General features: G+C 39.0%; 1 protein-coding gene across 8 annotated transcripts in view; it reads right to left on the minus strand.

Annotated features, from left to right (window-relative positions):
* Positions 1–894: 894 nt before the first annotated feature.
* SHLD2 (shieldin complex subunit 2) overlaps positions 895–26,485 on the minus strand; it is a 31,643-nt gene continuing 6,052 nt past the window's right edge. For 6 of the 8 annotated variants that reach the window (XM_083740316.1, XM_083740313.1, XM_083740315.1 and 3 more), the window contains 8 exons: positions 14,500–16,672; positions 13,373–13,480; positions 11,554–11,748; positions 10,020–10,154; positions 7,864–8,070; positions 7,114–7,348; positions 2,818–2,933; positions 895–1,419 (listed from right to left, as the gene is read on the minus strand). In XM_083740316.1, coding sequence (XP_083596442.1) covers positions 1,247–1,419; positions 2,818–2,933; positions 7,114–7,348; positions 7,864–8,070; positions 10,020–10,154; positions 11,554–11,748; positions 13,373–13,480; positions 14,500–15,946 — 2,616 coding nt within the window. In that variant the 5' untranslated portion in view covers positions 15,947–16,672 and the 3' untranslated portion in view covers positions 895–1,246. The remainder of the gene's footprint in view (positions 1,420–2,817; positions 2,934–7,113; positions 7,349–7,863; positions 8,071–10,019; positions 10,155–11,553; positions 11,749–13,372; positions 13,481–14,499; positions 16,673–26,485) is intronic. The other 2 variants (XM_083740318.1, XM_083740317.1) reach the window with 1 other exon arrangement.

The raw sequence follows: 26,485 nt of genomic DNA on the forward strand, positions 1-26,485 counted from the left end.
CGTAAGATGCTAGGCTCTGTTTACTGAGTTGGTGTCAGTTTAGGGCTGCTTCCTGCTGGTTCCTTATCATAGGACTGAGTTTGCCCTTAAGCATTGGCCTGTTGCAACACAATTAATTGTGAGACCCACACCCACCCCTTTGAGCGTTTTGAAAGCTGCCTCATGATGGATAGGAAGAATCCAATCAGAGAGGTTTAAAGGAAAGTCCTTGTATATTCAGGGAAGCCACTCAGATGGCAAAAATTGCACGCCAAGTGGTTAAGGGCAGCCAAGTAATTGCTTCTGATTGTGGTGATAAAGCTTCTCAGAATCTCGCTCTGCATTTTTCCTCAAGTTACAACACACACTCAAGGGAGTCATGAGACAGAGCCATTCAATGTGTGAGAAAAGGTCTCTAGCTTAGCCCATGCTGACTTCTTTTTGCCTCAGTTGTGGGCATTTGTTCTCATGTGACTGAAATGTCGGTGGGCCACTACAAACCATCCAAAGTTCACAACAACTAGAGGTTCAAGGATACACTGGGGGGAGGAAATGATTGTTAAAGCAATTTAAGGCTGTAGTTTAGACATTGATCCCCTGCCCCACAAAGAACAAGCCTAATAAATGGATCTGCTTTTGTGGCGGTGGTTAGATTTCTATTAAATGAAATATAATTTAAATTGTTTTCTTTCTTTCTCTGAATGTTACTATAGAAACAAGTGTTTGCTTTGGAACACGTCTGCAATTCTGTAGTGACATTTAACTTCAATCCAGGAAATGAGAGATTTCTGGTATGAATGCAGAAGTGTTAGTCAACAGTTTTATTTGATTTGTTAAAAAATAACTGAAGTCACAATCTGCAAGCCCATGAAAGGCTCTTCAGAGGAATAAAGATCAGACTCTGAAGTACACATCTACTTTCAAAAGTGAATTTTATTATAAATATCACTGTGCAATGGTAAAAAATGGTAAGAAAATTGGGGTTCATATGGAAGGGTGGAGTAGGGAAAAGTAGTTTCTTAGGTAAGACATTTAAAATGTTTACTGGATGTTTTCAAAATACCCCAATAATTAATCTTGCTTCTAGAAGAAAAATAATGGCAAGAGCAATATTAGTCACAAAAGCTAGTTTCATAATAATTACCAGAAGGAACTTGCACAGAAATAATTGCTGCTCATAAATAATACAAAGGGTATCTATAAAAATACAAAACCTGGGATATTTTATAAATCATTAAAAATAAATATTTCATTTCAGTATATATATTCAGAGATTAAGATGGAAATCCAGCAAATTGAAAGTCTTCTCCAAAGGGTAGCTATTTTCATCCAGTACAAAATGGCTCCTGATTTCCAAAATATAGGATGCTTGTGTGTCTGTGAGCAGCGAATGACACAGATCTGCTACTATCATGCCGTATGTGGTCTCTAAAGAAGGCACTGCAAGAAACAATGAATGGTTCAAACATTATTATCAACGACACCTTTCCAGTTTACACTGAAGATAAGCTATTCAACCTGGACAAGCCTCCTCATACAAGAACAGGAAAAATAGGCCCTAACAGGGCTCCCCAATAATCTTTCTTTTAGAACAATATGAAGCATTTTGTGACTTTCCGTAAAGCAGGGTAATCCATTCACAACTATCTAAAATTTAAAAATGTAAGTGTTCAAAAAGAGTGACATTGGATTCTTGGTCAATACTGAGGAAACCCCATGACGGTACGAGGGGGCACAGTGGATGCCTGCAGAATACTCACAGAAGCACCACCCCTCTCTCCTGTGGTTCTCTAAAGTAGAAGGGCTGATACACTGTTCAATGGCATTCAGAAGATGCAAAACTGTAGTTAATAATTCACTTAGCGAAGTAATCTACAGCCTGGTTAACACATAACATCAAACCATTGCTTGAACTATGGTTTGGTGCTCGTGAGTGCTTTACTCCTTCCTCATTTGTGACCACACCTCAAGGCCAAAGCTGGTTTGTGTGCTTTTGTTATAAAAGCAAGCCAAAGTAAAACAAGATAGCAGGGGTGCAAAGGTGCAAAAGGCAAATGTTGTTTTATACCATTTTTTTCTCATGCTAGAGCCAATATCTGCCTGCCAAGATATTGTGAAAAGCAAAGGAAAGAGGCCTGAGACGGGGATAAGCACAAGATAAGGGCTCTAAGATTGTCAGGCTGCAATATATTTAGAAAATGTAGTGACGTTCCCAATGGCCCAGTTTACCCTCCCAGACCACATAACCCTCAGCTTACCTACCCATGACACCTGTGTTTGCATGTTGCAACAAGCTAGGCTGGTTTGTTTCCCCCCACACATGGCAGAGCCAGGAGCAGCAAACTATGGTTTAATGGAACATGCAAACCAGGCCTCTGCCCCCAGGGTGGAAAAAGTTCCCAGAACAGTTGGTATGTCTCTGTTGGAGAAACACCTGAATAAACCTCTCCCAGTTTAAGTTTAATGAGGATTTTTTTAAAAGGACTGGCATTAGGGAGAACTCTCACTTCACATAAGTAGAAGTTGAATAGCCGCAAACATTTGACCACTAAGTTTTGTCTGCTTTTTTTATTCAGTTACACAAATACAGTGGTACCTCAGGTTAAGTACTTAATTCGTTCCAGAGGTCCGTTCTTAACCTGAAACTGTTCTTAACCTGAAGCAACACTTTAGCTAATGGGGCCTCCTGCTGCCCTGGAGCATGATTTCTGTTCTCATCCTGAAGCAAAGTTCTGAACCCGAAGTACTATTTCTGGGTTAGCGGAGTCTGTAAGCTGAAGCGTATGTAACCTGAAGCATATGTAATCCAAGGTACCACTGTAATTCATAGTGCATTACCTATAGCCTTGTTCAGCCACTCTGCTGGAATATTGAGGAACATTTTCTCCATTAGTTCTGACACCACTTGAACGGACACATCACATTTCCCATCCTCTATAGTCATCAGTGCAGGTCTAAAGGAGGAAACAGGAAAAGTGCTGTCAGTGCTAAGTCAAGTCAAGTCAATGTTTATTACAGCAAACAGTCAGCATATTAAACCAGATTTTCTGCATAATTCTCTACCTAAACAATAAGAAATATCAATATGGGGTTTAACAATCAATATACTAATTAAGCGTACTTAAAATACGTGTCGTGTCAGTGCTTGTGTTTAATGGCTTAATTTTTCATTAAACCTGAGGATAAGATAATTAAGAGTATTATCACATTCAGTCGCATACTGTTATTCATGACAAGTTCTTTTTTCTTGCATTATCTTGATTTAACGACTCGGTAAGGTACCTTGATTGAATAAGCAGGCAAAATTTGCTTCTACACAATATGCTAGTGTATTGTTTCACTAGCCTTTCCTTGTAAAGTGGTAATATATTTATAAGACACTTTAGAAGCTTTATACTTACAGCCAGAGTGACTGCAACACTATTCGGATATTCCAGACATGAGCAAGAGGGGAAACTATGATTAAGTGAAGAATTTTTAATTCCTTCTAGATCTCATGTACTTGAATATCAGGGATTTGGGCATTTTAAATAATAAAATACGTATTAGGAAGAACAGTGTTAAATTTCCTAAAAGAAAAGCCTCTGTTCAAAAGGTTGCCACGAAATTATATGCTCATATTTTCAAGGCCCTGTAATTCCAGATGAACAAGGATCCGTAGGCATAAGCTCAGCTGCATTGTTGCTTAGAGAGAAGATCTCTATATTGGAAGAATCTTTGGGGAAATGCAATCAATACCTTTGTTCTTTTGACTCAGCCTCTTATATAGGGAGGAGAGTACATATATCTGGTTATTCTGAGGTATTATAAGTTAACCACAATAAAATACAGTTTGGGGAGCTTATCAATTGCAACTCCCTTGCTCTAGAGCAGACTTCCTCAACCTCAGCCTTCCAGATGTTTTGAGACTACAATTCCCATCACCCCTGACCACTGGTCCTGCTAGCTAGGGATCATGGGAGTTGTAGGCCAAAAACATCTGGAGAGCCGAGGTTGAGGAGGCCTGCTCTTGAGAATCCCCCAACCACACAGTTGAGCACTTATTGGGGGCTGCAGGGGGGAGAAGTTATGGTGCAGTAATACTGCTAGTATATTAAGCTGTATTTAAATGAAACAGTTTAACTATAGTGCAATTAAAATCTTGAAAATATCAAAGGACAGGCACCTGAAACTTGCTATGAGTCTTGTTCTCTACCCTATAACTGAAATGATGATCTTGGAGACCATCCAGTGTCAAAGAGGGCTGTGCCTAAAGACAACACCTTATATTTCCCAAAGAAAACAGTACCACTCATTTATTTTAGTAATAAATGGCATGAAGCTCTATACTTATGAACACCTCCATTTGTTGTTCAAATACACAAAGTCAGAACCCAGGGGGGAGGGGAGAAAAGTAGAGCAATAAGACTAAGCTTTTTTAAAAAAATAAAAAAATAAATACATGTTTGCAGCTGACCCTTCAAACAGGTCATGTGATTCAGAATAAATTCAAGGGGGAGGGGAAGTATACTCAAGCATATCTAACTTTTGGCTTCTTGAGTCAAGGACGTTCTCAGCTTTGAAGTTCCAAACACTTGACTAATGGTGGTGCTTAATCAGTTCGCTCTCTGTATGCAAGCAATTAAGGTGAACCAAATCGGTTGGCAGCTGAGCAGCTATTTCAGTCCCCCACTAATACTTTTAATCAACTACAAATAAATTGCAATTTCAAAGAGAAGCAGGTTGAGATGCTTAATTTCGAAATATACTAAATAATTAACACAGGACACTGGCTTCTAACTACAGCATTATCAGTTCCTGATAAGGTCACTGGGAAAGATTTCACCAAAAGTCATGCTCTTATAAAGTCAAAACCACTACAGGAAATTAAAGGCTTGTAGATGTAACTATTGGGATGCGGGTGGCACTGTGGGTTAAACCACAGAGCCTAGGACTTGCCGATCAAAAGGTCGGCGGTTCAAATCCCTGCAACGGGGTGAGCTCCCGTTGCTCGGTCCCTGCTCCTGCCAACCTAGCAGTTCGAAAGCACGTCAAAGTGCAAGCAGATAAATAGGTACCACTCCGGCGGGAAGGTAAACGGAGTTTCCATGCGCTGCTCTGGTTCACCAGAAGCGGCTTAGTCATGCTGGCAACATGACCCAGAAGCTGTACGCCGGCTCCCTTGGCACCGCAACCCCAGAGTCGGTCACGACTGGACCTAACGGTCAGGGGTCCCTTTACCTTTAGATGTAACTATTATTTGGTTTTACTACAACAATCAGATTTTAACTATTACAATATTTTAAATTCCATTTTTGGGAGGAGCGAGGCGGAAGGCAGGATGTAAATTCACATACCCACACCTGAAATAGAAACTTGACATTAATATACATACAGGGAGAGAAAGAGAGATGCAAGGCACACTTTTACATTCTGAACTGCCTGCCATGCCATTATTTTCAATCCTTGCTGCAGAGTTTAAAATTAGCTGTAGAAACCTAAGGAGCAATTAAGTGGACCAGGAAAGAGAAATGTCATGTTAATTTAATTGTTGCATGCAGTTCCTTAAACTAGACAAGAATCCATAATCATAAATGCAAATCCAATCCAGTATTTGCCTTTCAACAAATCTAATAGGCAAAAGAAATATCGGTAGGTGATAAATTCATTTAAGAAACCCTTTCAAATAGGATTTTCATAATAGGCTTTCTATACTTCTCTTGCAGACAAGTACAAAATTATGTTGTACAAAATTCAGTGTATAAGACTATGGACAAACCTGCCATTTGCCTCTCTCTACAGTAAATTGTCTCCATGTGAATGCTAACTGCAGAGTTGCTACAAAGCCCTTAACATTTCTGAAAGAGACCACCTCAAATATCAGCTATTCCTATATATAATAAAGTCAGATGCATCTGTGGATTTTGTGGGGCGGGGGTTTCCCATGTGCATAAACTATCCACTACTGCCACCTAGTGTTTGTTGTGAGGTTTCTCTTCCAACTGAAGTTGCTGAATTATTTCAGCAAGGTAATTGGCTACTTAAAACATGATGCTGTTTCTAGTTTTTAATGAACTGCTGCTCCAACAGTTTTCCAGGGGTCTCTGTGTTACACTGGTACCCATAAACCTTTTGGACTTCAGCCTCAAGCTCTGTCAGCAACTTTTATTACCATGGGAATCACCAAAACAGACAGATAAAAATGGAGATTTCTATCCAATGAAATCATCCTGTTTCTGCCTGTGCAATGGAACTTCCCAACTCCTCCCCCTGCATGTACACCAAAGCTGTTATTGGGGGTTCCCTTTGGAAGAGAGGAGTGTAAGGGGAAGTTCTGTTGCACAAGCTGAAGTCCTTGTGTGACTGGGATGGACTTTGGCTGAAACAACCCAAAGATCACACTTTCTAATGAAGTAATAGTAATTTATACAAATATATGCATTAACACTTAGTTCTGTAACACTGACCAAACACAGTTTCTGTTAGACTGAGGTGTTTTTATCCTGTTGCACCACAACATTGTTTGCTTGGTATACGGAAGGACATAAAAACTAAACTAATACTTTAAATGGGAACTTGATGGTCTTTCGGGTTTATACACCATAAACATGTTCAATATTTAAATGGTGTAAACAATGCTTATATTAAAAGGTTGCATTTATAACCTGGCCAGCTAATCTTGTAATTCCCAGAAAGGGGTGTGAGACACTTGGCTCCTCCACAAGGTGCCCATTGCTATGGGCTGCAACAGGATGGGGATGTCAAGGCACACAGCGGTACATTTGCCCTTCCATAGGATTCGTCTTCATCTACCAGAAGAATCTATTACCCTTCAACCCTCTGTGAAAAACTAACACAAAGTATTATCAGTTTTTCTACTACTCATTTATACCAAAGCAGTAAGAGTAGGGTGACAGAAAACCACAAGCCTAGTGAACGTAAATGATTCAATCTGACCCTGGGAGCATTTCACCAGAATGGATTGATTCCCTTTAAAACAATGTTATGGAGAGAATGTAGAAGTATAAATAAAATGTATCCCCTTTCACAATAATACACCTGCGGGCCAGATTAATATATTAACATGGCAGCTACCGTCAACTGATTCTCATTCACTCACTCACACATTCATTCATTATACACACACTTTTTTACCTGTAGAATATCTTCACTTTATTAGAGGGTAAGCAGCTAACACACTGTTTGTAGATCTTGTTATCATCTATCTGTAGTTCAAGTCTACATTTTGCACAGCCCACATAGGTGATCTGAGTAAGAGAAGCAAATATCTGCTGCAGTGATGTTTTATAATCAAAGACAAGTTGTCCATGTGGAGAAGAGGCAAGAGCAAACTTCAACTCTGAGATGCAGGCTTTCACTTGGATCATTCCTATGGAAACATAAAGGAGTTGTCTAGTTTCTTCTGCCGCCAAGAAAACAGGTAAATCATTATTGCCAACTGAATAATGGTAGCTACTTGCACTATCATGTAAACTAATTTTAATCTTATTCTAATCTTAATCTTAATCTACAGTAATCCCCACTGAGTTCAATTGGATTGTCTTTAAGGTATGTTAGATTGCAGCCTAAACAGCTCTTCTTCACTGAACCAAATTAGATCAACAAGGACATAGGGAGTGACACATGGACCTCTCTTCTCCTAATGGTCCATATACTTCTTGAAAGAGCATTAAACATATTTCCCTTTGGGTTGGCATTCAATCACCAGGATTGCACAGATGTGGGACAACTCTAATTTAATTAGATACTTGTTATTGTGTGCTCCTTGTTTTATTTTTAATTGCTGTGATTTGCCCCCTCAAAGCTCTTCAGTACAATTTAATAAAGGAGCAAGAGAATCCCACTCGCTTAAAAAGAGGGAGGAAAAAAGAATGAAAATCTCACCAGAACATTTCTCCTCCAAAAGTGCAGCAAGAGTAGTTATACCCATCAGTGATCTGACATCCTTCTGAAACTTCTCTTTGAACTCAATAGCTCTTCTATCATCATCGAAGAGGCACTCCAAAGATGTCCATGGTGTTGTATGCAATTCAAGTTCACCAGAGATAGGACTGTGTTTTACAAATAGGTATTTGAATTCCCATATGTGGTCTAAGAAGAAAATAAAAACTCCACTTAGAATTTTAGATTCTAATTCCTTGTTAATAGCCACAGAAAACTTTGGATGGAATAGTGCACTTTCAGAGATGATGAAAAAGAGGAATACCTTCAATGCTGTATGCAAAAAATAAATACACAGCATTTCGAGTGTTTACAAACCAGATAAATTTGCCTAGTTTACACAAACATCTTGCTTGTTAGATGCTATGAGTGGTGGAGGAAGTCACATCAGGACCAACCCATCCTACTCACCAAATGCATCTGTCCCATGTATGAACGTAAAGCAGGGGTGGAGAACCTGTGGCCCTCCAGGTGCTGCTAGACCCCAACTTTCATCAGTCCCAGCCAGCACGGCCAATGACAGGGATGCTAGGAGCTGTAGTCAAGCAACATCTGGAGGGCCACAGGTTCCTCAGCCAATGAAAGTTTGCACAGGGTCAGCAAACTTTTTCAGCAGGGGGCCGGACTATATTTTGAAAAAAACCAATAATGAACGAATTCCTATTCCCCCAAAATAACCCAGAGATGCATTTTAAATAAAAGGACACATTCTACTCATGTAAAAACATGCTGATTCCCAGACCGTCCGCGGGCTGGATTTAGAAGGTGATTGGGCCGGTTCCGGGCCTTAGTTTGCCTATCCATGACTATAGCTTTTCCCTTTTCTTGAGAGGAATCCTATTTGGAAAAAGGGAATTTCCCTTTAAAAAAGGAAAAAGTTGACAGCTATGCCAGTGACATAGACACATATCATATGGTCAATTCCCACACAAGTCACGTATTGCATGGTTTGCGCTTGCTTCTATTGGATGACTATTTCATTACAATCAAGCTGAGAGAAGGCAACCGCTAAAGGTCTCCTATCCTAGTGTATTCATAGCTGGGAAGAGATTTCAATTTCCTGGCTTACAGATCATGACCAAAACCACTGCACAACATCTCTTTACAATCCTTGCAACAAAAGATAGTGGTATTTCAATTTCAATACATATGAACACTCCTTTATATGCAGAATAAATGTTACTATATCTTCTGAGGAATGTGCTCAAGATTACACTCTCACATAATTAATGTATTAATAATGAAATAATGGCTTGTAAATATTTTGATTTCCAACAGAAATGACCTCTGTATGCTGATCTATTTTCCTATGCTCAGTAGTACTATGAATGACCACCACATGCTGCTCTATGGTGAATCAGTCATAATGCTCAGTTATCATGACCTACAGCCCTGGTTGGCATGAAGTAAACTCCTGATCCTGGTAGTCTTGATAGGAACATTTAGGATTTTTCAACAGAGATGGATATTTGGACAGTTAAGAACACAAGTCTTATCTTACCTTCCAGATATAGTCCTTTAATGATTAAACACAAATTGTTTGAAATTTCAAATTACTCACAAAACTAACTGTAGACTAAATTGCAAGGTTGAATGACAAAGAAGGGCACAATGCTAGATTTATTTGCCTTAATTTAACAAATCAGAGCTTGAAATAAATGCTATAAAAAGCAGTCAGCTACCTGCAGTTGTTTAAAGAGCAGAAATCTTAATATTTTTGCACAGGGACACACAAGATGACCCTGCAATATACATGGACATATATCACATAACGATAGGCAGTTTGCTAGTTCTAACGTAAGTCAAGACTACTGTGTGAATTTGTGTTGCTTAACACAAAAGCCTTTAACTAGTTAGTAACTATTTGGAAACAAACTGAAACAGTTGCAAAAGTGATTGATATTGCTATTTCAGAAGTAAGAAATCAGCCATATATTTGACAGGCATTTGTATTATACAGTATGAGATAGCCATTTCAAACAAAAAGGAGATTAGGGTCAAATGATAACATACTGTTTGCTCCCTTCTGTTGCCCTATGTCAATGGATTACACAAAGAATTCCACAAATATTGCATTAAACCAAGTAGTGACTTTTTACCTCTTTTCCTTTGAAGCTGAGGACAGTGAGCCGATAGAGCGCCCCATAACACCAAGCCATAATGCTGGTCCTTCATCTGTTCCACTGTTAAAATAATTTTTCTTTTTGTTTCTCCTTTGTAACTGTATGTAGATTCTAAAGATAAAATATTGCAAACACAAACGTGATTTATATAGAAGTTGAGGGGGGAGTAATTGAGGGTGCTGATGTTAAGTCAAGCAGAATTTTGACACCTAAAATTATATGCAAGAGGGGAAAACTAACAATTCAGCTGAACGTGCACCAGGTGAAACCTGGTTAACTACACCATATTAAACAATCATATTTTCAGAAACTATTATGAACCACAATTAGGAAATGGTACAAGTTAATGGTTGATCAACATTTCCTGAAAATCTTTTCCCAAACATTGAGTGACCTGGCCCCATCAAATATATTGTATTTATATGCTGTTTTAGACTACAAGACAATGAACTACTTTTGGTTTTGACCTTCCCCCTTTGAACAGCAGATCTCCATGCCAGATCACAAACTATGTACTTTGAAAGTCCCCTTGGTTTTGAAAAGGGATTACTATGTGGAACATGAAGGGATGTTTTTTAAAAACAAGTCTTTGGGCACATGGAATAAGCCATATAGTACTCTGCATCCTGGACATAAAAGCTTCCTTTCAAACAGGATGAAAATTCATTAACAAGCAGCAACTCTTTTATGTGTGATGCTACATATATAAATGCAATCAATCGATGAATCAATCAATAACCTGTTTCCAAAATGAACAAAATTGAAAACAGGTATTACAGCGAATACTTTGAGTTAACCCTTAATCAGTTTCAGAAGGCATTTCTTTCAGAATGTCAGCAATATCTGTGGATTCTGAGGATCTCACTTTTGGAACAAGGAAGGTGCTACATAGATTAAAAAGATGAACTGGTGAAAGGAACATGCTATTATTTTTGCCCTCTGAGAATGCCAGGTAATAGCTCTCCCATCATACACTCATTTTAGGAAATCTAGACCTATCGTCAATTCTTATCTCTGTTATTAATCATTAATACTGAAGAATCTGGGACAGAGTACACGGCTCTGTTTTTAGCCATGTGAGCCACCTCACCAAAATCACTGGCTTAGCTTCACTAGTAAGGTATGTTGTTAAATCAGATGGGCTCTCAATACCTAGCAAATGGAAACATTATTTGTAAGAAAGGAAACTTCAGGTAGTCTCATAAATCAAACAATGACCATTTTCTTATCTGTAGTATTTCAGGTACCATGCTCCACCCTTCTTAAGAGGGATCTGCAAAGTCTGTTTAAGTATTTAGTGAGAGGACAGAAAGATGTCACAGAAAAAATATTTGTATTAACATGCTTAGTGGCTGTTTTCTCTCAGACAGGTAAGTTGGAGGGAGGTATCTTTTCAAGGTCTACTCTTGGGTTTTTAAAATCTGTAGCTAGGGAACTACCATGTCCACCTTATTCTTTTCAATCTTAAGATACAGCCCCAGTGAAATATAGGATTAAAAAGTCAACTCACCTGACAGCACAGTGATGTTGATAATTTTCACTATTGTGTGCACCAATCTATCTGGTTTGAGCTGATCTAGTTGAATATGTTGTATATTGTTCAAAGTCTGGGTCTGCCTTTGGGGGAGAGCTTGAAGATAGGCTTGCTTGGAAGACACATATGCCAGCAAATCCTGGAGAATATTAACATCCACTATATGCGAGACTAGAAAAGAACATATATAAAAAATTTAAAATATCTCTAATTTTTGGGCAGGGGGGCTGTATGTTTCACCTATGGTAATCCCAGACCAAAATATCACTTGCAAGCATAACTAGCAATGCTCTTAAACTTAATTCAGAAATAATACTACTTAATGCCAAAATAATACTACTTAATGCCAAAATAAGCTTCTAAGCAGTTAGAAATAAATTTAAAATATATATATTCAATGCAAATACAATCTCAGAAGTGATAGTTAACTAAGTTTTACTGAGGGTAAGCCCATTGAAATTAATGGACCTTAGTCATGTTCGTGAATTTCAGCGGCTCTACTGAGTAAAACTTAGTTTAATACCACTCAGAAGGCACTCATAAAGGCACAATTTGTACATCAGGGTAAAACATAGTTTTGTTCCTCTCCACTAACCAGTGGGAGCAACAATCCATGTTGTTGTATTCAAGCTTATACCATAGCTTGTTTCATCCAAACAAACCTTGATTAGTAAACCAAACACAAACCTTGATAACACCATGGCTTGTTTGCTGTGGAACAAATCATGATTCTCCAGGGATCATGGTTTGCTGCTACTGCTGGCTAGAGGGAAGGAATGAAAGAGCCTTCTGCACATCTGCCATGTGGTTTACCATGATGTGTGAATGCTGCCACTGTGATTCATGTGTTTAAAAAAGGCATCATTTATCTGATGAGTATGGTGTGTTTATTCAGGATTTTTTTTTATCACATTGGCCCTGTTCAATTTCTTTCTATGAGAGCATCCTGAGCTCTTCTCAGCAGCAGACAGAAATTGATGCTCAATCATATCACCTGCACCCATGCCTTCCCTGAACCTAGATTGAAATTCAGGTTGATATTGGGATACAGAAGTATTATTGGGGACAGCAGGATAGGGAAGAAAGTAAGTGGACAAGCATATAACATGCACATTTCATGGAGAAAAATGTTTGATTGAGCCACAGGTATACCACACACATTCTAGTGCTCCTCGTGCATTAAATATTTGGATTAAATTTGTCTGAAGGGTATGAACTTTAGTAAAAGAAGTGATATTGTCAGGGAAGTGCTATCAGAACAGGGGCGGGAAACAGAGGGGCAGGGAGCCTGTGTTTCAGGGAGCCTCCGAAAATCTTGCAAAGCAGTTCCTCTTCCGGTGATGAGGAAAGCCCCACCAGTGGGGAAGAGGTGAAAGGACCAGAGGATGCTGGTGGGAGCCTCAGTACAGCTCCTGGCCAAGCCGGCCAGGAAGGAAGCATGCCCCTTCCGTCACCCACCCTGCGCAGAAGTCTAAAGTGCAAAGAAGGAAGGAAATGGCTGGGCGTAATGGGACTTTTATGTTGGGGGAGGTCCAGGAAACAAGCACTCCCGGATTCTGCTAGCGATTGAGGTAGACATGAACTTGTGGCTCTGCACTGTAAATAGTTTGTACTAAAATAAAACCTGTAAAAGACAGGTCTGAGTCCTGCCTGGTTACTCACAAGCAACCACCACTGCCATCTGACAGATATTATGCAACCATTTCAAGAAAGTTTGGGAAACACTAGATTTAAATTATTAAGGAAATCATGAATTGGGACAAGAGTTCACTGTATGCAAAGTATTAAAGCTCACATTTGTTCGGAGTAATAGTCGAGCAGCTTCCAAGATTCAATAACCGACTAGTGAACGTTGACTGCAGCAATATTTCCCCATTCCAGCGATTCTCATTTATAATCACATCTGCAATGAAGAGAAGAAACCTCAGTCCAGGTCACCGGGGGGCAGACAACGATGACACAGACATATCCCACTTCAAATCTACAAACTGGACTAGCCCCTGTTCAAAAACTGAAATCCACCACCAAGTTGTTCAAGCTTTGCATGACTTTTTATATATTTAGTCTGTATGAATTGGGTAAAGATATGGTAATATTAAAAGTCCAGCTTTGAATCCAAATTTTGGCTTCAAAACACATTGTGGAGAACCCTTCACAACTGCCAGTTTCTGTTAGGGCGACAGTAAATACTGTTCTGATGGGAAAAAAGAATGATTTTTCAAAGTTGAGTCTTCGGAGATAGCATAAGAGTTTTGCCAAGCCTCCAATCCATGTTTTTATGAATTGAGCCACCAACTGTTTTCTTTCTCCTCCATCATTGTGGCAAACACTGATCAGCACTTGACCTTCAAACAAAAATCAGAAGCTCACTTCAAACCCTGACTTTGGAGGGCAAACACTAAATGCTTTTCAATTCCAGTGCAACAGCAAATCATGCTTATCGTTAAGCTGCAAACTGACAGTGATGCCACATGCGAGGGAAGGAGAAAAGAGTGCAAAGGTTGTTTCTGATCATCCAAACTGAGCAGATGCATGTTGAGAAAAGAAAAATCCCTTATTTAATTGTGTTCCAATTCAGTTGCTGCCTTGAATTGAGGCAGCATTAAAAACAAATGCGGGGAGCAGAGGGTAATAGATTATGCATTGTCATGATATTGTTTGATAGAGGTTTCTTGGATGTTCCAAATAGCTAGGAAGCATTAATTGTAGGGTGGAGCTGGAGAGCAACTCCTCTACCACATCTCTATAGCTGTAGTGTAATTTTTATAAATGTGCTTACAATAGGGAATGCGTTTCAGGAGACACTTAACATTGTACCGGAGACTCAGCAGAAAGGTATAGACCATCGACCAGTTCGCTATCTAAAATACTTCCTATGGAAAATGTCATAAATGAACTGATAAGCGCCATTTTAACCCTCACCTGTGAATAGTACGATATCGCCAGGAAACATTGTAAGTGACCAAAATGCTGCTGCTCTCCACAATGCAATCTTTCGTTGTACTTCAGACTGGTCAAAAACTACGACTGTGGCTAGGGGGACTCTTGAGGACAATTTAGATCCTGGCTTTGTCTGTATTTCTTTAATATGGCAAGGATGTAGAACTGTGACTAAGACGGTGTACTTCTGACCTTTGCATAAACAGTCTTTAAGCAGGGATGGGTGTTTCAAAACTTTCTTAAACCCTGAAATTCTCAGTTGCTCTATTTGTGGAACTGCACAAACTGGAGAACAAATCAATTTGGCTTTCTTTGATTGCTGTTGGTCTCTAAGTGTCATGTAAGTTGCTGGTGAAATATCTTCAGATGTTTGAGATCTTTTAGAAGAATGGTTGACTTGAGAACACAATATTCCTTTCTTCCATGGTTCAATATCATGTACCAGTACCTCTTTCTTAGGTTTATCATCAGATGAACACAAATGGTCTGTAGGCATATCAGCATTTTCTTGAAAGCTATTTTCTCTCAAATACGAGTTGCTTTTCACGGTACTATCAAAGTCAAACAGTTCAAGAGAGCTATCTGTATCAGTGATATTTGCACACAAACCACCATTTTCATTTAACTGAACATGCAGTTCTGTGGATGCTTCATCTTCCCTACAATGTCCATCCAATTCTGTTCCACTCGCCTTTGTAGATTTGCTTTGTGTTTCATTTTGTCCTATAGCATGCCCTCCTGAAAGCAGAGCAACTTGGCTTGAAGTCAGAATACTAAGGAATTCAGTGTCTGTTGATACTGGAAGATTTGAATACACATTTAGTGGCTTTCCAGTCTTTGATTCTTTCATTACTAGTGGGAAACATCCCTCCAAGTATTGATTCAAGAGCTGGTAATGAGCACACTGAACATCTGATGGTTTATCATCCTGTCCTATAGACTCCAGACCTCTGCTAAACTTTTCAGTACTAGAAGCCAAGGGAGGAATAGTATGGTGGTTATGCATCTTACTGGTACCTTCTTCAGCATTTTCAGATTGCTTGCTTGGTTCACCTGTTTTTATATCAGTGAGAGGCTGCTGATATGGAAGGTGCTTAGCTTCATTGCTGAGTAATTTTACTCTTCCAGCACCAGCTCTACAGTCTGTCAAAATAACATCAGTCAACCCATATTCTTTCCCACCATCTGGGGGGAAGTGATCTTTGGACTGAGCAGTCAATTCTGTATCATCCGGCGTCCAATGATCTACATGTTCAAGACACATACATTTTCTAGTACAAAGTTTAAAAGTGTCCTTAGGAAATGAAAAGTAAAGTTTCTGCCATTTTTCAGCAGTAGAGGCTGAAAACCTCTCTTCTTTAGAAGTCTTTAATGAGGCTGGGAGGCTAGGTGCACCAAAGAAAATATGAATTTGAGGTGCTGCAGACATGCTGTTAGTTCCGGTTTTTGATTATGAAGAAAATTTTAACGTGATAGTTCATTTAACACACAGTGCTTAAAATGTGACTTATAATCACTCTTCATTTTTCAAACAATTCATTAAAGGGTAGCAATATTAATATTTCATACAAATTACCCAAATAAAAAATTCCATCCTACTGATTTTGGAACGTGGTTAAGTATCTCTAATAAAACATTACAAACTGAGATGTATCCTACAACTGAAAGACTTAATAATGGTACAGTTTGTGTTTTAAAGAGCCCAGAACACTATGGTGTCCAACAGCCATTTCTACCCATGTGACTTTTATGGGATGTTCCTTATTACTTTTTGGTCCCTAGCGAAGAGTCACAGTGAACCTGGGAAACATGCTTCACCAGCATCAGACTTCTTAAAGGATACGGTACTATTGTCTCTAAAACTGAGCTGTGTTTGTTAACTTTTAGTTAAATATCCAGGTTTATTAAAAGGCATGAAGACAAGGAGATGACAACATCACCAATGAAATTTTTCAGTCATGTTTCTATGCTGAAATATTATGATTTTCATATTATTCAAATCTGGATGTTCACTGCTACTTGGCACTTTGGACATCAGCTTCTGCTCACATCTGGCATTTTTCTGAAGTGATGGCAAAACACACACAATCATGAATGCTTCCACTTGAAATCAGGAGCCCAAGATCTCTGATACGTATTCCAGATTTTTGATCGTCTGTAAAATATTTTTAAAAAACAAGCACAACGCTCAATAAAATTCTTAAGCATTTATTACTTAACACATAAAACAATTATTTATATTCTATTTTCCTTCTTAAAGAGGAACCCAGAGCAGGTTACAATAAGAAACATTTCCCTCTCATTTAATCCATATTCTTAGTTGCCCATCAGAGGTCACCAAATCCTTAGAAAACTATGAGTAGACTCTACATTGTAGCATGACTATATGAGGCATACAATCATAAACACACACACACACACACACACACACACACACACACACACACTTTATAATCAATCCAGTTCTGGAGCAATATTAAACCTACCCTAACATATTTATTTACTCTCTGCCCTAGTATAGACAAGTGTTTTATTTCAAGTGGAATCTAAAACTGAGATTCCTTTTTTATGAAATAAATTTGTTATTAGATTTCAACTACATTCCAATAATAGCCTCATTATAACAATACCAATTTATAACCCAGCATCAAAGCCAAAAATCAGGAGCTCACTCTAATTACCAAAGCAGTTCAGTTTAGGAAGAATCAGAACAAAGAGACACACCAAAAGTGAAAGAGGACTGTGAGATGCAGTGGGTAGGATCAATTGGGTATGGGTACTTTAGGCACACATTATTTATTGTGGCTTCATGGATCTTGTGGATGAGCAACTGTCCACATTACACTTTAAAACAGTTCCAAGTTCAACAGCACAGTGAAGAACATGGGTTGATGACATCCAGCTGAAACAAAAAGAATAACCCAGTATTTATAGGTAATTTATAAAGAGAAAATAATGAATAGGATTAGAGGGGACCGGTTGGTGCAAGGGATTCAGGTTGGAGCGAAACAATATAAACTTAAAGCTTTTGCAGATGACCTAGTTTTGACTCTGCAGGAGCCAGAATCTAGTACAAAAAGAGTATTACAACTGATTCAAGACTTTGGTCGGGTGGCGGGATTTAAACTAAATAAACAGAAAACTAAAGTGCTGGGGAAAAACTTGACAGATACAGAGTCAGAACGGTTTCAGAGAGAAACAGAATTAACTATGGTAAAAAAAGTAAAGTACCTAGGGCTAAACATAACAGCAAAAATCTGAGTCTATTTAAGGATAATTATGAAAAATGTTGGTCTGAAATTAAGAGAGACTTGGACAGTTGGACAAAATTGAAGCTTTCTTTGTTAGGCCGAATTGCTGCTATTAAGATGAATGTATTGCCAAAGATGTTGTTTTTGTTTCAAACATTGCAAATTGTGGACAAGACGGAGTGCTTCCGGAAGTGGCAGAGAGATATTTCTAAATTTGTCTGGCAGGGCAAAAAGCCCAGAATTAAGTTTAAGATATTAACTGATGCGAAAGAAAGAGGGGGCTTTGCCCTGCCAGACTTAAAGCTGTACTATGAAGCCGCAGCTTTCAGCTGGCTAAAAGACTGGCTACTTCTCGAAGACACTGATGTATTGGATCTGGAAGGTTTTAACAATGCTTTTGGTTGGCATGCATACTTATGGTATGACAAAGTTAAGATCAATAAGGCCTTTAAGAACCATATTGTCAGGAAAGCAGTATTTAATGTCTGGACAAAATACAAAGACTTATTGGAAAATAAAACTCCGAGGTGGCTTTCCCCTCTGGAAGCTAAGGCCCGAAAAAGACCCAATATGGAGGCCAAATGGCCAAAATATTGGGAAATATTAGAAAAAGATGGAGACAACTGGAAATTGCAGTTTGGAGAAAATGAAGGATAAAGTGCAAGACTGGTTACATTATGCTCAGATTAAAGAAGTCATTAAAAACGACAAAAAGCTAGGGTTCCAGGTGGAGAAATCGAAGTTGGAAACAGAATTGTTAGAACCAAAGACTAAGGTACTATCAAGAATGTATAACTTGCTGTTAAAATGGAACAAACAAGACGAAATGGTTAAATCTGCTATGATAAAGTGGGCACAGGATATTGGGCATAACATTATGTTTGAGGACTGGGAAAGGTTGTGGACCACTGGGCTGAACTTCACTGCATGTAATGCTCTGAAGGAAAATGTAATGAAAATGATATACAGATGGTACATGACCCCAGTTAAACTTGCCAAAATATACCATTTGTCTGATAATAAATGTTGGAAATGTAAAGGAAATGAAGGAACATTCTTTCACCTCTGGTGGACTTGCCCTAAAGTGAAGGCCTTCTGGGAAATGATATATAATGAGTTGAAAAAGGTATTTAAGTATACCTTCACTAAGAAACCAGAGGCTTTCCTCCTGGGTATTGTCGACCAGAAGGTGTTAAAGAAGGACCGAACATTTTTTATGTATGCAACAACGGCAGCAAGGATACTCATCGCTAAGAATTGGAAAACACAAGATCTACCCACACTGGAAGAGTGGCAGATGCAGCTGATGGACTATATGCAATTGGCGGAGATGACTGGCAGAATCCGAGACCTGGGAGAAGAAAGGATTGAAGAAGATTGGAAGAAATTTAAGATTTATTTACAAAAATATTGTAATTTGGTTGAATGTTAAGAAGGATGCTTGATCATAAATAATTGGCCACCACTAAATTAGACTGGAATTTGATGATAAGTGAGATTAAGGAAAACACAAACCTTTCGGAGAATCGCTAGACTATACTTAAATGAGTGGATATAAGATTGTAAACAAGATAATTTGCTTGAAAAAAACCTTTTTAACGATGTAAGTGGGAGCAGGAGACGTGAGGAAGTCCAAACAAGTTATGAAATTTTGTTATGATATAAGTAATGTTGTTTATTATCTATGTATTTCTCTTATAAAAAAAAACCTTAATAAATATTTATTAAAAAAATAATAATATAAAGAGAAAATAATGGAAGGGATGAAGTAGACAGAAGGTAAAAAAAGAGAAATTGAGAACACTATTCAGTGTTGCCTAATCCAAGGCTAAGGTTTTCAAATAACATCTGTAGGATTTAAGTGGGTCTGGTAAAAGAAAAAGATCAGCCAAGGTCATCACGAACCACAAACTCTGAGAAAGATGCAACACTGCTGGAAACAGCAGTGCCAAAGCAGAGATTAAAGGTTATGCAGTGTTTGACAAAAGGCATGATGAAACTTTAGGCACTGGCCTACTATCAACAGGATAGAGTTTGCTAACTCTGAGTTGTAGAGTTCAAAAGTGACAGAGGAATGACAAGAGTAAATAATTTGTTTAGGTCAACCTCACAGAGCATAGGTTTGAGACCACTTGTCCCATCTGTTCATTGGTATATTACATTTAACTTATTTCTGTTATAATTTTATCCAGCCCTTCTTCCCATAGGGCAGTGTACACATTGTAAAAAAAATAAAAAATCAATCCATTTAAACATTTAAAACCAATAGCCATATAGAAGTACTATCAGTACAAGAGTTTAAATACACAATGAATTATCATTGGAAGGGATCCCAAGGGTAATCTATCCAAACGCCTGCAATGCAGGAATTGCAACTACAGTGGTACCTCAGGTTAAGAACTTAATTTGTTCTGGAAGTCCGTTCTTAACCTGAAACTGTTCTTAACCTGAGGTACCACTTTAGCTAATGGGGACTGCCGCTGCCGCCGCACAATTTCTGTTCTCATCCTGAAGCAAAGTTCTTAATCCGAGGTACTATTTCTGGGTTAGCGGAGTCTGTAAGCTGAAGCGTCTGTAACCCGAGGTACCACTGTACATCATACATGACAGATACCCATCCAACCTCTGCTTTGTCTTACCAACAAAGAGAAACTAAAATATACAATTGGGAACTGCAACAAAATGTTGCAGTGTGTAGTACTATTATTCAGGGTTCTAGTCATCCAACAATGTCTCCCTTTGGGATTCTCCATTCAATTCCTCATCCAACTTTAAAATTCTATGATCTCCTCTTGCTTTTGGCCTTCCACACAACATACATGTAGTCTTCTATGGCTGCTGGGCGGCTGAGGGGGCTGTTCCTAAAGTTTTCCCCTATTACAAACCTAGGGGTTCCTCTAAACATGCTGATACCTTCTTCTTTCTCAGGAGCACCATTTAGATTACATAGCCATCATAACTCAGCACCTGTGAATACTATTAGTATATATAGCACTTCAATTATTTGTTCATTCCTCCTAACTTAAAGAACTTCCTGAAAGTAGGAAACAAAATACTATAAACAATTTGAGATAGAGCCTCTAGAGCAGTAACAACTCTGGAGAAGCTGTACTGTGCTTGATTCTGGGAGAAATGCATTTTCCCCAAATAGTAGGGTTATCATTATATTGAAGCACTACTTACAGCATACTAACAAAAACAGGAGCTGTACTACACACAGAGAGATATCTACTAAACTACTTTCTGTAAACAGCAGGGAATGTTTCCCACTAAATTAGGTTCCTGCAAAGGTCAATTCAGAAATAGAAGATCACCTAAGTAAAGAAAGCACTCCATGCTTGACCTGACAAAATCATCATAATCTCAGATTTCATTAAAACACACTGGTTTAATTTAATCTCTGATTTAATTTTTAAAAAACAAACCCTTTCAGTGGAGGAACAGGAAAGGGGGAGAAAGAAGAACGCTGGTTTCACTCAGCATTCCTAGAGGTTGATACCACAGATGGGAACAAACTTCTTCAGTGGCAGCACTCCAAATCACTGCTGACAGATGTTCATTCAGACTGCAGTCTCTGAATATCAAGGCCAAGATTGTGGGGCTCTCTCTCACATTAGCTACCTGGGCTGAGGTTCATGCAATTCTTGCTATGTAGAAGCAGGCTACAAAAAATTCACCCACTCCCAAGCCATGTCTATTTTCAATGAGATTTTGTATAATCAGAGGGGAACTTTACATGATTTATAGCTTTGCATCTTCTACAAAAGACTGTAGCTAAATCTATACAATAATAAAAAGAAACTGTTGCTTTGGAATTAAATGTTTACAATCTGGGGATACAATCTTGCATCTAATGCTATGCTTTTAAACTAGGTGAGCACAGCAGAACTAAGTGTGTACAGTGGTACCTTGATTCTCAAACTTAATCTGCTCTGAGAGTCCGTTCAACTCCCAAAATCATTCAAAAACCAAGGTGCGGCTTCCGATTGGCTGCAGGAGTTTCTTGCACTCAAGCGGAAGCCGCGTTGGACATTTGGCTTCCAAAAAACATTTGCAAACCAGAACACTTACTTCCGGGTTTGCGGCATTCGGGAGCCGATTTATTCAACAATTAAGCCGTTCAAGAACCAAGGTACCACTGTATACCTGAATCCAAATAACTGGATTCATCCAAGAGACTGTTGATCCACCTGAGCATCTTGCCCAAAGATGATAAATTTGACACTGCACTATAATTGCCTAGATTAGAAGGAACAATAGTTGGTTTTTAATCAGACCTGAAAGTACTCATTCGTTCAGATTAGCAAGAACAGTTGAGTTTAGAAGTAACATTAAACCACAAGACATAAGAATAAACCATGGTTAATTTAAAACAGGAAACAATGCTTGAACATGTGACCATGCAGGAGGAAGAAAGAGGAGGGAGCTGCATATGAGCTTGATGCTCACAGAGGCTCATTCCCATAGTGCTAAGCAATGCTTTGTGTTTCATCTCATGGAGGCCTATGAGGCATTCATTGACCCTTGTTATAAAATCAGAAAGGACAAGGGTCAAGCAGGCACATCATGGCACTGACCCAGTCAAGCACCTTGCCCACACCCTCAGCTGAAATCATCCGATATCCATCTAATCACCTGCAACAAGCAGAACTTAAGCTGCCTTTTGGTATAAACCCCAATATATAGCCAAGCCAGTAACAATGCAAGTTACTTTATCTGAAAAATGTGTTTTTAAGACAGGAATTATTTATGCAGCAATCCTAAAATTATTTGCTCAAATGCTTGTAAAGCCTTAAACACATTTCACCTTTCATTTGCTTTTAATATCTAATACACAGAAGAATATGGGACAGCAATTTTAAAATTATGGAAGAAGAGAATGCTACAGTAAGGCTGTTAATAAATGTCAATTGCCCTGCATTTCTATAGTGACATACAGCAATCAGTTTTTTATATTACATTTAGATGCTGTACTAAAGTAAAAAAGAGAGATAAAACCTGCAACTGACATATACTGGTTAGAACTAAAAGGCCCGTTTCCATTACCTTTGTTAATTATTACACCATTTCTTAATCTGTTCCACTATAAGTGGCCAATAGAACATTAGCTTTTTATCTCTGAGGTGGTCAGAGTCTTACTGATGGGTCAATGATCTCTTAAAATGTGACTAACTGCATCAGCAAGTTTGAGCTTTGCTACGAGCTGCAACTGATTGTTGTAAGGGCTCTTACTACACAATTAGTAGCCATGAAAGAAAAAAAGGGCTTGCACAAGCAACATAACAAGATAGAAAGTATTTTGACACAAAGCACTGCTATAACATCTCTTTCTCTCTCTCGCACACACACGAGAATCTGTGGGGGGTTCTATTTTGTCTAGCAAATTATCTTTCGTCACTTCAAAGACCAAATTAGAGATCAATGTTATAGTTAAAAGGTAAAGGTAAAGGTACCCCTGCCCATACGGGCCAGTCTTGACAAACTCTGGGGTTGTACGCCCATCTCACTCAAGAGGCCAGGGGCCAGCGCTGTCCGGAGACACTTCCGGGTCACATGGCCAGCGTGACATCGCTGCTCTGGCGAGCCAGAGCCGCACACGGAAACGCCGTTTACCTTCCCGCTGGTAAGCGGTCCCTATTTATCTACTTGCACCCGGAGGTGCTTTCGAACTGCTAGGTTGGCAGGCGCTGGGACCGAGCAGCGGGAGCGCACCCCGCCGCAGGGATTCGAACCGCCGACCTTTCGATCGGCAAGTCCTAGGCACTGAGGCTTTAACCCACAGCGCCACCTGCGTCCCTATGTTATAGTTACTTCTTAGCAATACAATTAAAAGCCTAATTCTATGCAGAGTTAGCCACACCTAAACTTAGGGAGGCCTAACTGGCTGTTAGGGGTTACTTATATAACGCTTACTGTTGTACACAGAAGAACAGCTAGAATGAAAATGTAGTATGTGCACAACCCGCACACTTAAAATCACAATTTGAGGACAAGAGAAACACTTGGGATTTCAAGCTGAAAACTATTCAAGGCCTTATTTAAATTTGCATTCCGGGGGAGAAAGCAAGTGGGGTGGAAAAAAGACACGTGATTCAGTCTCCAAAATGAATTGATTTCTCCTAACCTATTTCTACTCCCAGTGAATCAACTGTCCCACCACATGTGCCAGTAAGTGCCAAAATCCTGGCAGTCCCTCCAGCACGTGAGGAAGGAGCTCAATGACATATGAGCCATCCAATTTGGTGTCAGGTACCATTAACATGCTAATACCTCCCTCACATTTGCCAACATACAATGATGTTTGTCTTGTACCACAAGGTCATCCAATCCTGCGCTTCAGGGGTCAGCTGCAATTCTGTTCCCACCATATAGTTATGCCATATATATATATATATACACTTTTATTCCTAGGCATCAATCATGGGTGTGATTAGGTGCCTTGCAAGTAGTAGCGAAGATATGGACAACCTGGGCTGTCCAATATAAAGGCAGAAACTGAAAACCTTGGGCATTCCAGTTCATGACTGAAAATTATTGCAGGTCTTCTCAGATCAGGTGATACCAACCTTTTCAGCCACTGGAGAAACTGTCATGGGCATCACAAACACACCATTTGTCCCTCACTCCCCTCGCCTGAAATAAGACTTCACAACCCTAATTTATAATTACCCCTTTGAAATCATATGTTATTACAACAGTTTCTGCTTTAGTTTCCTGCAAAGGTATATATTAGTGACTCACAGGAAACTGGTCAGGAAGAAACAGTTTTGCATTTCCAAGAATTCAATGATGTGGAACACTTGATCTAAAATGTGAATAGACATCTTTGGTACAATCAGAAATATTTACAGTTATACAATGTCAAGTGTTCTTGGTTAAAGTGTAATGCATAGTCAACTTACGCAATGGAAGTGCATTCTACTCAAGATAGATTTGGGACAGAGTTGTGCCCAGATGTGTTTTGGGAACAAACAATGGATAAAGATTACAACGTTTTGAATGTCAAGCCGATTGCTGTACTTGGGGTCATGAAATATTTTGCTCTAACAAAAAAAAAAAATTCAAATTTTAAGAGATGTTACATCCAGCATGCAGCATGTGTGAACACTTCACATAAACGTCCATATCTGTATGTGCTGCTAAGCTTATGTGCACAGGATCCTCGCTTGGGAAGCATTTCCTGCTTAGTGGCACCAGTTTTATTATGGGGCCAGCTACGTACAAATAAATTGTAGAGCAAAATACACTGGCTCCAACACCACTATCTAGAGAACAGAGTGGACCCCAAGAATACAGAAGGAGGCTAAATGTTCCCTGAGGCAAGTACAGTGGTATCTCGGGTTAAGAACTTAATTCGTTCTGAAGGTCCGTTCTTAACCTGAAACTGTTCTTAACCTGAGGTACCACTTTGGCTAATGGGGACTCCCGCTGCCGCCGCGTCACCACCATGCAATTTATGTTCTCATTCTGAAGCAAAGTTCTTAACCCGAGGTACTATTTCTGGGTTAGCAGAGTCTGTAACCTGAAGCTTCTGTATCCCGAGGCACCGCTGTACTTTCTTGACAGATTTTGTAACACTGTAATATACATTTACTTGCTTAGCTTTTCTTTTTGCTGAATTCCAAATGTGGGTGGAAGGTCTCATTAGCTATTGACCTCTGAGATCTTCTTAAAATGAAGAGGTGTTTTGTTTCATTCTTTCTGTAACAACTTACTTATGAAAAAATCCATGCAGAATGTAATCGAGCTTCCCCTAGAATCGTAGCTTAAAGTACTCACATTTAAATGTGAGGCAAATCTATGGAATACAAGGAATAAAGTTGGAATTGTCTGCATTAATAGTTCTGAACAATATTTTAAAAGTTAGCTTGATATGTAGCTAATTTTCTACAATTTTAATGGACAATAAGCTTCATTGAACAGGATGGCTCACTTTAAAGTGAATACAGGCAACTTCCAATTTACATAGGGGTTACTTTCCAGGACACCATACATTTAAGTGAAATCACATATATTTGAAACACCATTAAAAAAGCCTGCAAACACCCCATTCTGCCCCCACCCGTTTTTGTGATGTTTTTGGGACACTTCTGGGTTCAACGCGATGTGCATATGAGGTGTTGCACACATACTGAACATGCTTAAAGGTGAAATTGTCTGTATGTAGGGACAGCATATTTATTTACTTCATTATAGCCTGATTTTCCTCAGAGGATGGACCCAAAGTAAGTTACAACTTCATAGAAGAACTCAAAAGTAAATCAATAACCAAAATTACCATAAAATTAATATTTTTTATACTGTTTTGAAAATATTTCCTAACCCTTCCCCCGAAACGCCCTGATGTTATTTTCCTAAAACGATTCCGACTGAACCAACTGAGTCTTGTGAGCCAGATTCACAACTGAAGTGTCAGAAGAGGTTCTGAGGTCCACAGCCAGTCATCAGCTTGACTTCTGATACTGATGGCATAAGGAGTAAGACCTCACCAAAAGGTGTGAAGCAGGCATTCCCATTTATATTTCAATCTCTTTATCTAATTCTAGCCAAGGTTTTGATTGCTTCCAGACAACCTGTTTATTGAAGGTTCATTTTGATGTTTGCCAGGTTAGATAATGCTGTGCCAAGCAAGCACTATTCTACACTTTCGTGTACATTTGCCTGTCATCTTCCTTATTGCCGCTGATATTCTTGGAAGTAGGTTTGCTGCACAAGTC

Source organism: Podarcis gaigeae (genome assembly GCF_964106915.1).
Source record: "Podarcis gaigeae genome assembly, chromosome: 5".
Lineage (NCBI taxonomy): Eukaryota > Metazoa > Chordata > Lepidosauria > Squamata > Lacertidae > Podarcis > Podarcis gaigeae.